The 15,783-nt window shown below is 43.3% G+C and overlaps 1 protein-coding gene across 1 annotated transcript in view; it reads right to left on the bottom strand.

Moving 5' to 3' along the window:
• Positions 1-1,188: 1,188 nt before the first annotated feature.
• LOC133277192 (zinc finger protein 423-like) overlaps positions 1,189-15,783 on the bottom strand; it is a 130,694-nt gene continuing 116,099 nt past the window's right edge. The window contains exons 3-5 of the mRNA XM_061468834.1: positions 13,864-13,995; positions 12,517-12,632; positions 1,189-1,826 (exon numbers count right to left, since the gene is read on the bottom strand). Of these exons, the coding sequence (XP_061324818.1) occupies positions 1,797-1,826; positions 12,517-12,632; positions 13,864-13,995 (278 nt within the window). The 3' untranslated portion in view covers positions 1,189-1,796. The remainder of the gene's footprint in view (positions 1,827-12,516; positions 12,633-13,863; positions 13,996-15,783) is intronic.

The raw sequence follows: 15,783 nt of genomic DNA, 5'->3' as shown, positions 1-15,783 counted from the left end.
CCCCCCGGGGGAGGGAGGGGAGGAGAATCAAAAGAGTGCAACTCCCACGGGTTGAGACAAGAGCAGTCCAGCAAACAATGTACAACACAAATCACCACCGCTACCACCAACGACAACAATGATAAGAGAAAATAACAAGGGAAGAGAATACGACCCCACCTGCCGAGAAAACGAGTCCGACCTAGAAGACTCCGTGTCCTTCCGGGTAACTCCCAGTTCCCCCCCCCCGGGCATGACGTGCTGTGGTATGGAATACCTCTTTGGCTAGCTCGGGTCAGATGTCCTGTCTCTGCTTCCTCCCGGCTTCCCCTCCTCCCTGGCAGAGCATGAGCCTCACAAAGTCCTTGGTCCGGGTAAGCATTACTTAGCAACAACTGAAAACATCAGTATTATCAGCACTGTTCCCAGGCTGAAAGTCAAAACACAACGCTGCACCAGCTACCAAGAAGGAGAAAAACTGACTGCTACTGCTAAACCCAGGACAATGTTCAAGCCCAGACATGGTACAATGACAACCAGTTGTGCTTTAGTTCAGTGCAGCGATTCTAGAAGGCTCTAACTGTGCATGTTCCTACACCACAGTCTTGCAAAGCCTTGTACATTGTGGGAATGGGTAACCACATCATTTCAGCTGTCACAACTGCTAAACATCTTTCATGATGATTATAATGCATTCAAGCAGGAGATATCATGAGAACATCTCACTAACTTTTCAAAGGTGTCCACGGTCCTTAAAATGACTGTTTCTCTAGATATAACTTACCTCATTACCATATGATATGTTTAAAGAAAAAAAAAAAAAAAAAAAGCCTGCTAATTAGCTTGGTTTAAGCTGCTGACAGCAGTTTCAAGTGTCAGATGTATGGCAGTTACATAGAGCTACAATACCTGTGGGCCTAGGAGTCCACGCATGTGAAATATAGTCTCCTACCAAGGTTCCCAAGGCCTGATCCAATATTTTCACATTGTTCTTACCTTACTTCACCTCACCCTACTGTAGGAGCCTGGGAGGTGCATCCAGAAATGAGCCCAATGCCAGACACAGGAAGGTGGCTTTTGCTTTCTCTCAATTGTCCTTCCTCCTGGGTGCAGAACACTCTCTGCTGTCAGGTGAACGATCACTTGGTGATTTAGCCACTTGACGCAGCCATGGTGATGCAGCGTGCACTGACAGACAACCTCTAACACTAAGCTCATGTATTCCCTTTATTGAACCGTACTAGTTATTGCAATCAGATTAAGTCACATTTATAAAACAGACCATCCAGTTGCACTGAAACCAATAATATTCATTACATAGTCTTAATCATTGTCTGGTGAACTGGCAAATCCAATCAAAGCATTAGTCTTTAATTAAAAAATTAAAAAGAAATATTCAGACAATAGCCAAGCAATCACATCACAATGCACAGTTACCTAAAATTGCAATTAAAAAGCAGTTAACAACAAAGAAAACAATCATACCTAATCTGTAACTATCAATATAATACAAGAAGCAACAAAGGGCAACATCATCAAAGCAGATTTATCTAATCCTGTAAATTCAGTCAGAAGCAGAAGCTCTAAAGTGCACTAGCTGAAGGAGGACAATAAAAAATACTGAGCATGGAATACTTTTAATCTCTTCTATTAATATTCATTTCTAGCTGCTTATAATAGCAGCGCCTCATGGCCAAATCATTACAGTTTTAAATCTGGGTTGCAAATGACACTTTGATTGGACGTAACATTCAAATGGTCCCCCCCACTGTGCCACCGTCAAATCTTCTGCAGAGGTGTCCTGTAGTGCCAGTGGCTCACTGTGCGTGCTGGCTCAGTGTGTGGTTCTGTAAAGACGAAAAAATGAGACATGCATGAGGGACAGAATAATAGCAAGCATGCCCATACCCTCCCACTCAGTATCATTTATGCAGAGCTCGACATAAAAGCTTCTCAATTATTACAAAACAAAATGCAATAAAGAAAAAGTACTCATAAGTAACAGCTGCCAATATGACACACTTGCTTTGTTCTGACAGATCTGTTAATGCTGCGATGAACTTAGAAAATAAATGCTACAAGCCAAGTACAGCCATGAGGGTTTTTTTTTCTTTCTTTTTTTTTCTTTCCCCTTTCAGTACATATAAAGAACTCTTTAGGGATTCCCTTAACTGTAAGAGTTAAAAAGAGAAAAAAAAAATCATCTGAGTCATGGGAGGAACCCTTGGTATATTTTACTCTTTTATTCTCACTAGTACCGGGTGCAAGTACTGGCAGCAAGAGGTCAGACTGTGACACACGCTTCTCAGTACAAGGAATACTCTGGCAATAACAGCTGGTCCACCAGTTCAGGCACCATGGTAATATTCCCAGCAGAGAAAAGGTTGGACATGTAACCCAGAAGTTAAATGTCTTTAAAGAACAGAATTTGCTCTACACATTTCTTTCAGCAGTTTAAAATCTTTCTTGTTCCCTTCTTTCCTTTTGGCAGATTTGTAATAGACTCACGTCATCACAGGATCTTGCATCAGAGGATGCTGACCTGCCTTGCCATTTTGAGCAGGAGCCAATAAATTAAGAAGCCAAGCTTGGAAGCATATTTTTAGAGCAGCACCAATTCACCTACATTTGTGTGCTGACTGAAACCCCAGTCCTACATCTAAGCTCAGCTTTATTTGTATGATTATTTAAGTATTTGAACAACTGGAGATGTGCTTCATGGTGAGCTTTTCTTGAACTGGATCCCCAGCATCCCCAAATGTAAAAATTAATTTTCATTATTTCAAGCCTAGGCAATTTTACTAGTCCCCATCTGCCTAATAACAGAGCTGAGCAAGTCTGCCAGCTTGAAAAAAAATAAGTTTTTAAACATGAAATGAATTTTTAATCTAGTTATTTATTTACAATGATGAAGCCTTAAAATAAAGATATTTTAACTTTTCATAAATCACCTTGCCTTTCTACACTATCCACAGCTACATCTTGATGATGATCCTCTGCTTTATCCAGAGATGTCATCTTCCTGATGAAAACCATCTGTGGTTATCCACAGCTAATGGGTGGCCCACAATGTGCGGGGCCAGGCAGCCGCGATCCCATTTGCAGGAAGGAGCATTTCTGGACAGTGCACTCCCAAAAAGTGACTACCAGGTGTCTGAAGTGCTGCTGAGTCCCTAAATCATGGCAAAAGTTATCTGAGATATTGTGGCAGGTGGGCTGCAAGGAACAGGCAGGCTTTAGCTTGCCAGAAGGTTACAGAGGTGGCAGTAGCATCATAGCTGCTGCATGTACAGGAGCCCGCGTGACATTAAATGCAATTAGCTGGTGAAACCACAAAATAACTGTACCTTGTTTAGCATAACAGTAGCCCTCTGAGCATACCCCAGTCTGTGATGCTAAATATTTCAGAATCAAAGAACAGAAATACTGTGCTAAGACCTGGAAAGCTTATGATGGGATACAGCATTATACTCAAATATTATCAAGTGAATTGACAGTTGAAACTACATTGCTTTTAGACAATTTTAACATCACCAAACATAAAATCCAATGGCTCTTTACTTTGCTATAAATGGAAATCTTCCTGGCCTTAAGAAGGAATTACCTTTGCAGTGCTGGATATTATTTTCAAGTCAAATAATAACTTTATGGAAGAGGATGGGTGGAGCCCTACAAATGCGATGGCAGCACTGATGAGAAGCTTGTCCACTAAACCTAAAGCATGAAAATGTGAAAGAATGCACAGGTCACCCTGTGCTCAGACACACTCCTGGACATTTTAACAATGGCAATTTCTTGTGCACTTCATTACAGTTCTATTTTTAGGTCATCCTCCATATCAGTGAAAAAAGTGAAAGGTTTACTATCTTCAAATAGAAAGGAGTGGTATTTGTGGTAGACAAATCGATACTTATTTTGGCAGTTTCATTTAAAAGTTAACACGCAATCAGCACTGGATGCATGACGCACGGTCTACAGTCAGGAAACACAATTTCAAACTTGCGTGGCTGCTGCATTGAGTACACCAGGCAAGTCAATAGAAAATGGTATGTGGCTCTAAATCTGATAATGAAGCTTTCATTGTAAGCCCTTCCTCCTCAAACACAGGTTAATAGTATGTTCTGAACATTCCTAATACAACGAATATACTGGGTTTGTGAGCAGAGTTTATGCAAAGAAATAAAAAGATCATACTCAAATCCTGCAGCCATTCAAAGCTGGATCAGGTAGGAGCTGAGAAACTAGCCAGGCCATAGGGCTATCAGTTAAAGAAAGTAAAATACACAGTTTTCATATGCAAATATGGATTCTGTCTTAATAACTTGGGAACATACCATTTATTCCCTTTGCATGCATCACTGGAAATCAATATGCCTGCTAGTCCCCAGACCAAGCAGTTAATAAATAGAGCCACATGTATACAGGACCAACGCATTTTGGTTTTGATATTTGATATTGCCAACGCATTTTTCTCAATTCCTGTAGCAACAGAGTGCAGGCCACAATTCACTTTTACTTGGAGGGGCGTCCAGTACACTTAGAGCCGACTGCCCCAGGGGAAACACAGCACTACCATCTGCCATGGACTGATCCAGACTGCACTGGAACAGGGGCAAGCTCCAGAACAACTGCAATACATTGATGACATTTTCGTGTGGGGTGATACAGCGGAAGTCTTTGAGAAAGGGAGGAAAATAATCCAAAACCTGCTGAAAGCCAGTTTTGCCATAAAACAAAGTAAGGTCAAGGGACCTGCACAGGAGATTCAATTTTTGGAAATAAAATGGCAAGATGGACGTAGACAGATCCCCACAGATGTGATCAGCAAGATAACAGCAACGCCTCCACCAACTAATAAGAAAGAAACACAAACTTTCTTAGGTGTTGTGGGGTTCTGGAAAATGCACATCCCAAATTACAGTCTGATTGGAAGCTCTCTCTATCACATGACCCAGAAGAAGAATGATTTCAAATAAGGCCCTGAGAAACAGCAAGCCTTTGAACAAATTAAACGCGAGATAGTTCATGCAGTAGCCCTTGGACCAGTCCGGACCGGGCCAGATGTAAAAAATGTGCTGTACACTGCAGCTGGGGAGAACGGTCCTACCTGGAGCCTCTGGCAGAAAGCTCCAGGGGAGACTCGAGGTCGACCCCTCGGCTTTTGGAGTCGGGGATACAAAGGATCTGAGGCCAGCTATACCCCAACTGAGAAAGAGATACTGGCAGCCTATGAAGGGGTTCGAGCTGCTTCGGAAGTGATTGGCACTGAAGCACAGCTCCTCCTGGCACCCTGGTTGCCCGTGCTGGGCTGGATGTTCAAAGGAAGGGTCTCCTCTACACATGGAATCATAGAATCATTGAATAATTAGGGTTGGAAAGGACTTTGAGATCATCTAGTTCCAACCCCCTGCTATGGGCAGGCACATCTCGCACTGAACCATGTCACTCAAGACTCCATACATCCTGGCCTTGAACACTGCCACGGATGGAGCATTCTCAACTTCCTTGGGCAACCCATTCCAGTGCCTCACCACCCACACAGTAAAGAACTTCTTCCTTACATCTAACCTAAACTTCTGTTTAAGTTTAAACCCATAAACTTCATGGAGTAAGTGGGCTGCACTAATTACACAATGAGCTTGAATAGGAAATCCCAGTCTTCCAGGCATTCTGGAAGTCATCATGGACTGGCCAGAGGTCAAAGATTTTGGAATGTCACCAGAGGAGGAGGTGATGTGTGCTGAAGAGGCCCCACCATACAATAAACTGTCAGAAAGTGAAAAGCAGTATGCCTTGTTTACTGATGGGTCCTGCTGTATTGTGGGAAAGCATTGGAGATGGAAGGCAGCTGTATGAAGACCCTACGACAATTTGCAAAAACTGCTGAAGGCAAGGGTGAATGGAGTCACTTTGCTGAGGTGAAAGCCATCCAACTGGCCTTGGACATTGATGAATGAGAAAAATGGCCAGTATCTCTCTCCTGACTCATGGATGGTGGCAAATGCCCTGTGGGGGTGGTTGCAGCAATGGAAGCAGAGCAACTAGCAAAGCAGAGGGAAACCCATCTGGGCTGCTGGACTGTGGCAAGATATCGCTGCCTGGGTGCAGAACCTGGTGGTGAAGGTACAATGGCCTCTTAAAAACTACACTGAGAGCAGTGGGTGGTGGGACTTTCAAACATTGGGATAGATGTTTACCAAAAGCTACCTGGTTAGTAAACATTAGGGGATCTGCCAACAGGGCCGGCCCAGCCCAGTCAGAACTTTTACGTACTGTAGAGGGGGATAAAGTTCCTGTGGTGCACATAAAGTATTTGTTGGGGAAGACAGTCTGGGTTATTCCTGCTTCAGGTAAAGGTAAACCCAATCGTAGGATAGCTTTTGCTCAGGGACCCGGATATACTTGGTGGGTAACGCGGGAAGATGCGGAAGTCCTATGTGTACCTCAAGGGGATTTGATTTTGGGGGAAAACAGCCAGTGAACTTAATTGTTTGCTGTTGCCTGCTATATAACAGCTTTATAGCCCGCCAGCTGGATGTCTTTAGGTCACCAGTGGCTGACCCTGACTTCCCTCTGATCATCACCCCAACAAAGAATGAACTTTGATGAAACCAGACAATCTCAGCAGTGACCACACAAGTTCCACGGTGTCATCAGCAGGCAACTCTCCAACACCGTCTCTCCTGCTCTGAAAGACTGTTACAAGAGATGGAGCCTGACATCATGGACTCGATGAATTCAGCACCTTTATAGGGATTGGTCCATGGACTAAGGAATGATATCTCTCTCTCTTTGTGTGTGTGTTTATGTGTGTGTATAAGTGTGTACATATATATGATACAAAAGCAATGCTATATTTTAAAATATGGGATCTAGTAATGATGTGAATGGTATGGAATAAGGGGTGGATACTGTCCTGGGTCCAGCTATAGCAGTCATTTATTATCATTATTATTAACTAGTGCAGTGCCGTGTTTCGACTTTAGTCTGAGAACAGTGCTAATAACACACCGATATTTTTAGTTGTTGCTAAGTAATGTTTACTCTGATCAAGGACTTTCTTAGTCTCATGCTTTGCCAGTGAGGAGGGGAAGCCGGGAGTAAGCAGCGACAGGACACCTGACCCAAACTAGACAAAGCGTTAATCCATACCACAGAACGTCATGCTCAGTATAGAAACTTGGGGGAGTCACCCAGAAGTCTCAGATCATTGCTTGGTCAGGCTATGTATCAGTCAGCAGGTGATGAGCAACTGTATTGTGCATCACTTGTGTTTATTGTTTTCTTTGCCTTTTCCCCTTTTAGTTTTATCTTCTCTCCCCTTGTTATTTCCCTTATCATTATTATTATTGGTGGTAGCAGTAGTAGTTCTGTATTATACCTTAGCTTCCGGACTGTTCTTATCTCAACCTGTGGGATTTACATTCTTTCAATTCTCCTCCCCATCTCTCCGGGAGCGGGGGGAGGAAGAAAGGGGGGAGTGAACGAGCGGCTCTTTGGTTCTGAGTTACTGGCTGGGCTTAAACCACAAAAGCAGATTTAACCCTAACTATCAGTTGAACAACTGGTTCACTAAAATAATACAAAATCTTCATAACTCAACAAAAATATAACCAGCATTTGAGGAGTTTAGAGCAGGCAGTACACACATCAGAAACTGATAATCATGCCAAGGCAGACTGGCTCAGAAGTTTTGAGCATTTCTAACTGCTTTGCACACATATTTTGTGCCCTCCTTGGCTCAGGTATTTGGATTAGTAAAATCCCTGGTATCAAGTAAACATGCATTTCTGAGTCACTCACTGCTGAAATAGACTAAACCTGTAAAGCTAAGAACTGAAATTTCATTCAGCCAACACCATTCAAAATTACCCGTGTAAATATTATGAGCACAGAAATTTTATGTGCACACAAATCCTGCATAAAAGTTGGGAAATTACAATCATAATTTATCTGATTAAAGGTATTTTCAGTAATTTTGCAACACACACCATTTCAGAATTGAAACACTATTTAATTAAAACTGTTAATTGCAAAAAAATACGGGTGCTGTAAAGACTGTAATTTAACAAGGTTCTTTTTATTTGATCACCTGATTTTAAAGGTTAATGCAATGACCTAGGAAGCCAGTGTGCCCATTTTAATTGTGCTGGTATTTTGACACCTCTTTAAAGGAAAAATTGGAGGAAAAATCAGAGCCGTCTCTATAAGCCACTGTTGCCTTCATAAAACATTCATAGTGAGAGCACACAAACCCAAAATCTGCTGACTTTATTTAAATATTAACTAGGTATTGTTAAAACTTTTGTACACTTACATAAAACAGGTTGCTAGAACAAGGGAAAAGAGACTCCCCTGGGGAAAAAAAAAACAAAAACAACAAAAAAAACAAAAAAAAACAACAACAAAAAAAGAACAAAGTGAAAATATCTTCAATCCTTCCACAGCATGACACAAGATGCAGCAGCTTGGGAATTCAGCAAGATAAATAAAACCCCTCCAAAGTTTAAGTTTATTGGCTTATAAAGCTAACAGATTTCAATGGGGCACATGGTACCATTCCGGAAAAAGACCGCATTTGCCAAGGGACAGTAGCAGTGCTACACAGGTAAGATATGAGTCCTATTGACTGTTACCCACTTCTAGTGGTCCATGTGGATGCTGGCTATATAGACAGCAGTAGCCTGGAGAACATTAAGAAGGACTACAGAGCCCTGCGAAACGTGGTTAGGGGCTCTGGGGCTCAGATAGTTTTTTCATTGATCCTCTAGGTCAAAGGGGAGGACCCTGAAAAGTCCAGGCAGAATTGGCAGGTTAATAAATGGTTAGAACGGAGGTCCCATAGTTAGGGGACTCAATTTGGGACACCAGGTCTACTGGAGGCTGGTGGAGCTGGTCTGACAAAGAAGAGCTGCTTTGGTAGGAGACTTGCCAGGCTGGTTAAGGCAGCTTTAAACTAGATGTGTTGGGGGAGGGGGGATTTGATCCATCCCAACACACCCAGTCAGATGCCAGCACCTGTAATAAATGCTTGGAGTGATGCAGACCTACTTCTGCTGCTCCAGCCAATGAGTCATCTTTATTTGGAGCTCAGCTCAGATACCTCTATACAAACACCCGTAGCCTAGGGAATGAACAAGAGGAATTGGAGGTGTGTGCACAGCTACAGGGATATGACATTGGTGGTATCACAGAAACATGGTGGGATGGCTCCTACAACTGGAGTGTTGGAATGCAAGGTTATAGGCTCCTTAGGAAAGACAAGCCAGGCAAACAGGGAGAGGGTGTATCTATTTATGCCTATGATGAGCTGGAAAGTATGGAACTCTGTCTGCTGACAGGTGATGAGCCAACAGAGAGCTTGTGGGTCAGGGTCAACATCATGAAGTTCAACAGTGCAAAGTGCAAGGTCCTACACCTGGTTTGGGGCAATCCCAGGCACAGCTACAGGTTGGGTGGAGAAGAGACTCAGAGCAGCCCTGTAGAGAAGACTTGGGTGTGTTGGTCGATGAGAAACTGAACATGAGACGGCATCAGTGTGCGCTCGCAGCCCAGAAAGCCAACTGTACGCTGGGCTGCATCAAAAGAAGCATGACCAGCAGGTGGAAGGAATTGATCCTGCCCCTCTACTCTGCTCTTGTGAGATCCCACTTGGTGTGCTGCGTCATCAACATAAAACGGACATGGAGCTGTTGGAGCAAGTCCAGAGGAGGGCCATGAGAATGATAAGGGGGGTGGAACACCTCCCATATGAAGACAGGCTGAGAAAGTTCAGGCTGTTCAGCCTGGAGAAGAAAAGGCTGTGTGGAGACCTCATAGCAGCCTTCCAATATCTGAAGGGGGCCTACAAGGTAAGGGTCTGGCCCATCCAAAAGGCTTCTGCACCCAGAAATGGGTTTGTGGGGGCTCAAACTGCTGTGGCATCCAGTGCTGCCCTGGAAACTGGTATGTAATGCCTGGTTTTCAGAACCTGCAGCTTGTTAATGTGCTTGTGCCTTGGTGCAGCTTCCAATTAAGCATCGTGTCAAGCTGCACCCACACTTTGCTCTCATACCATGGTAGAGAAAATTCTTTTACTTCTAACTTAACAGTGAGAAAGGGGAGGGGGTAGCTACCATTTGCTTAGTCTTTGTATGTTAATAAGTCTCTAAACTATTAATGGAGAAAAAGAAATTATTTACAAGGTGTTTGACGTAGACATGTCAAGATGTATAAACACTGTTGTCAAGAGAAATATTCATAATGAATCATGATATCTGTCTTACTTATTTATTCGAGCCATGCTCAGAGACCCCTTTCACCTGCTCACAGAATCATAGAATGGTTAGGGTTGGAAAGGACCTTAAGATCATCTGGTTACAATCACCCTGCCATGGGCAGGGACACCTCACACTAAACTGTGTCACCCAAGGCTCTGTCCAACCTGGCCTTGGACACTGCCAGGGATGGAGCATTAACAACTTCCTTGGGCAACCCATTCCAGTGCCTCACCACCCTCACAGTAAAGAACTTCCTCCTTATATCCAATCTAAACTTCCCCTGTTTAAGTTTTAACCCGTTACCCCTTGTCCTACCACTACAGTCCCTAATGAAGAGTCCCTCCCCATCATCCTCGTAGACCCCCTTCAGATACTGGAAGGCTGCTATGAGGTCTCCATGCAGCCTTCTCTTCTCCAGGCTGAACAGCCCCAACTTTCTGAGCCTATCTTCATGCCGGCTCATGTTCATTTTCTCATCGACCAACATCCTCAAGTCCTTCTCCATAGGGCTGCTCTGAATCTCTTCCGTGCCCAACCTGTAGCTGTGCCTGGGATTGCTCCGACCCAGGTGTAGGACCTTGCACTTGTCATGGTTAAACTTCATAAGGTTGGCATCAGCTCACCTCACAAGCATGTCAAGGTTCCTCTGTATGGCATTCCTTCCCTCCAGCGCATCAACCGAACCACGCAGCTTGGTGTCATCGGCAAACTTCCTGAGGGTGCACTTAACCCCACTGTCCATGTCACCAACAAAGATGTTGAACAAGACCGGTCTCAACACCGATCCCTGAGGGACACCACTCACTACCAGTCTCCAGCTGGACATTGAGTCATTGACTGTGGGGAGTGAAGGCGATAAGATTTGCATGAAAAAGAGTTTGGGAATGAGCTCTGAGGCCTTGGTGCTTTGACAAGCCCTGGGGCGATGAGTTGGAATGTTGAAGGACAGGGAAGTTAAACAAGCAAACCTTGGGAGGGTGGGCCAGGATATAGTTGAATCTCAGTTGTAGTCCAGAGGATGTGGGGTTTGTGAGAGGTTCTGCAACATTCTGATTGGACTATTTACCTGGGGAGTTTCACAGTGGCCAATGAGAGTGAACGCTGTATGTATGTGCAGGTTGGGAAAGTACTGAACAAGGGGATAAAAAGGGCTTGGTGCTAATAAACGAGGATTTGAGTCTCTGCATTAACTTGAGTCTGTGTTGTGAAATGCCACAATACACTACAACTCTTTGTGTGCGGCCTTCCAGCCATTTCTTTGTCCACCAATGGTCCAACCATCAAATTGATGTCTCTCCAATTTAGAGACAAGGATGTTGTGTGGGACAGTGTCAAACACTTTGCACAAGTCCAGGTAGATGATGTCAACTGCTCTACCCCTGTCCATCAGTTCCGTAGCCCCATCATAGAAGGCCAACAAATTGGTCAGGCAGGATTTCCCCTTAGTGAAGCCATGTTGGCTGTCACCATCCACCTTGTTGTTTTTTGTGCGCCTTAGCATGCCTTCCAGGAGAATATGCTCCAAGAATTTGCCAGGCACAGAGGTGAGACTGACTGGTCTGTAGTTCCCTGGGTCATCCATTTTCCACTTCTTGAAAATGGGGTTTATATTTCCTTTTCAACTTTTAGGGAACTTCACCTGACTGCCATGATTTTTCAAATATGACGGACAGTCGCTTAGCAACTACATTTACCAGCTCTTTCAGGACCCGTGTATGGATTTCATCAGGTCCCATGGACTTGTGCAAGTTCAGGTTCTTAAGATGGTCTTGAACCAGATCCTCTCCTACAGCTGGCCTAGGGTCTTCATTCTCACAGTCCCTGCATCTGCCTTCCAAGACTTGGGTGGTGTGGTCAGAGCCTTTGCCAGTGAAGATGGAGGCAAAAAAGTCATTAAGGACATCAGCCTTCTCCAAAGCTAGTGTAGCCAGTTCTCCTGATAGCTTCCAGAGAGGGCACATGTTGTCCCTAGTCTGTCTTTTCTTTGCAATGTAACTATAGAATCCTTTCCTGTTATATTTCAAATCCCTAGCAGAGTTTAATTCTAAGTGGGCCTTAGGTTTCCTAACCTGGTCCCTAGCTTCCCGGACAACATCCCTGTATTCTTTCCAGGGAGTGAACAATACACCCAGAGAGGCAGGAGGAGACTGAGAGACTGTTTAAGGGCAGAATAGACTACGCCAAGGATTTTCACCTGTTCTAATTGCTGCACAAAGGTGATGGTTGCACAGAGAAATCAATGGCTTTAGGTTTGCTTTTAATCCTGTTGTAAACATACCTGAAGTTCTGTTTGAAAGAAGAACTTCTGCGGGCACTGGGAACAGTCATATATTTTATCTTCCTGCCCATGGACTGCAAAGATGTGCTGCTGCAGTTTGTTTACCTGTACAAAAACTGAAACAACATAGTACAATTAGTTAAGATTGTTTCATATAATGCATCTTGCTTCAAACTGCCCTTTTACAATTGTAAAGACTCTAAGAAGTCCAAGGATATCTTCCAGAGAATGTCAATACACTCTGTTCAGCAGAATTTCCTTACAAGTAGTCAATTTACAGTCTTCAGACTGGCAGACATCTTACTTCTAACAGACCCTATATGTTGTATGGATTTTTGATATTTCACATGAAGCTAATGGATAACTGGAAGAACTCAGTCATGAGACCAAAGAGAGGATGTCACCCCTCCTGAGGGGAGCCCTGGGCTCGCAGCAGGTGCATTTTTAATGCAGGACAACCAGCCCAGGAGAAGCCTTGACAGCTGGGGTCTGGAAGACATGTGGCCCAGAACAGCATTTCTGGCAGCCATGCAAATCTGAAAGGGCAGGCTTGTCAGAGTTTTTAAACCTTTTAAATGGGTTGTCCATTCAATATAAAAAAATATCAAGAATTAACATCAGAAATGTCACAGCATCTACATTATGATTTTGAATCAACAATTATTCTGACTTTATCAAGTGAAATTTGGAAGTGAAACAAATTGAACCACAGGTTTTAGATGGTTAAAAATGTATCTCATTTTACATGAATGATCATCAGCATCTGAAAATAGCTTCTTCAGTGGAATTAAACACATGCACTCAAAGAGGTGTTTTAGAGCATGTTTCAGGAAAGGATGAACTAACTCCAAGATCACACAAAAAGCAGATTCTCAGTTTGTGTGCCACCACAAGTAAACTGGGCTTAAAGAAACCTCTGAGAGAGCAGCTGGCAAAACTACACAGTTGTACAATTTGGTCTTATCAAGCCTTTACTCACATGAGCCTCACCACCATGAGTGAACTGTGAACTATGCAGCCTTTACAGTGTCCTTGCTCAGGGAAATAAGGGCTTGCAAGAGCAGGTCCATACCATGCAAGTCCTGCACTTGGAAACACATAGCAACTCCAAGACACAAGGTATAATTTTAAAGGGTTTGAACTGTGCGGCAGCACTGCTTGGCATCAGACACTACAGTGGTGCTCTTCAGAGTGAGCCTCAGTTTCAGACAGAAAACACTTTGAACATTTCTAAGCACAGTACTTCTTTTTCCCAAGAAAAGGAATACAGCATTTTACAAATCCTCTGAGTGTCATTTCTGGATCTAGCCATGGATGCTGAGGCTTTTCTTGGCCTCCTTATCTTACCTGTGAAACAAACAGGGCATTTGAATGTGCCTCCCATCCCCTCAAAGCTGTGCTCGATCAGGTGACACAGGAGCTTTGCCGGAGAGTCAAACATCTGGTTACATAGCTTGCACTCATGATTGATGCCTTCCTCTGCAAGGTTCAAATGATACAACTTGTTAGTGACAAAGCAGATTAGTATCAGGGATGCAGCAACAGCAGTTGGCAAGAAACACCCGTGCCGGCACACACAATTTCATTGACCCACAGACATTGCTGTGGCTCCAGCCTCACCAGAGAAGCAGGCCGAGATGCTTGTGCGAGGTATGCAGGTGTACAGCCCAAACCACATGTAGGGGCAGTGATTTTCAGTGGTGATGGAAGCAGCATCATGATCAACCCACTAGGAGCCCACATGCCTGCTCCCCAGGCTCCTGACGACACTGCACTACTCCGCCTTGCATCCTACCAAAAAGGGAGAGCATCCCTGCTCTGGGGATAGATTATTAAATAGCCAAACAGCACTTGAATTTAACAGTGTGAACTCTGCCAGCAACACCAAAAGCGGGCTGAAATGCAGACTACACTGCAAAAGTACAGGAGAGGAAGAAACTATCAGAGAAGAGCAGGAGCCCAGAGCAACGTCCCAACCTTAATTTTTATAACTCTTGGCTTTTGCAAGGTGAAGAGAGACCACTGAAAGTATTTAAACTACATTTGAAAGTGTAATTTCCATGTCATATAGCTTAAGCATTGAATACACAGGGCCCATTTTAAATGCCCCTATGTTCTAGCTAATACATACGGAAATAATAATTACTACTATTGTTTCAAGCCTACCATTTCTGTAAGATAATACATTTCAATATTTACTAACGTTTATGGTTCTGGGTGCAGTTGAGTCTTTTTTTGAGGTACCAAAGCCATATTAAAGCAATTTTCATACATAAAATTAAACACTCTTTTAATTTTCTTGAAGGGAGGGAGTTGTAGAAATTTGGACAGCACAATGTACAGCTTCTAGAAATCAGAAAAGACCTAAAATTAAAAAAGTGGTTTCTGTAAATAATTCCTGAAATGTGCCCTTCCTTCACTGTGGCAGCACATGAACTTCTCATGAAAACATATTTTTAAAAATTAAAGAAATTGTCTTTTGATGTACATTCATTTTTATTTTTATATCTTCAAATACCACCAAATTCACTTTTTAGCTCCAAGATAGCTAAGAAATGTGAATAATGCACGCCTTCAGAAGGCATGGTCTGTCGACGGCAAGAAGAAGCAAGACACGCCAACCCAATATGGGTGATAAGCAAGCTTCTGCTTTATTTGTGTCGCACATCGCTTATATCCTCGTGGTGTTAGCTACGCCTACTAGTGACAACAGTATTGGTTAGTTCTACACGGCTTCCTTTACATTCTCCTCCCACATCCGGTTTCCAGTTACATGTGAGGCCTACACTTTGCTTTGCTCGCACAAGGCCTCTAAGGATCCATGGCCTTGCTCTTGGAGCCATTCTGCAACAATTCCCCCTTTTTTCTTTTGTGAGAGCAAAACATTGTGGGTCATTCTGTTCACTTGCTTCATTAAAAAACTATAAGCAAGTCTAACAACTACAATGATTAAAATAACAATGATACATAAGCACAATCCTTCAAATAGCAGTGTTTTTAAGCCAACCTGTAATGCCCCATGAGGACAAGCATTTAGTTATCCCTAGGTCATTGCTCACTTGCAATTGCTGGGTAAGCTGAGCCAGGGTTTTCAGCTGTGCGTGTATCGAATTAAAATGACCAGAAAGATGCATACAACACATTCCATCAAACTTTTCACATCCATGTCCCTGTGCCAACAACCAAAAGTCTATAGCGGCTCTGTTCTGCAGTGTTGCATGTCTCAAAGAGTCAACATCAAACAACAAATCAGAAATTGCCTTCAAT

This window comes from Pezoporus flaviventris, unplaced genomic scaffold (assembly GCF_033815535.1).
Source record: "Pezoporus flaviventris isolate CSIRO_AGI_PZ_B2104156 unplaced genomic scaffold, CSIRO_AGI_Pfla_v1 ptg000052l, whole genome shotgun sequence".
NCBI classification, from domain to species: Eukaryota; Metazoa; Chordata; class Aves; order Psittaciformes; family Psittacidae; genus Pezoporus; species Pezoporus flaviventris.
This window is presented reverse-complemented; position numbering and strand designations above follow the sequence as displayed.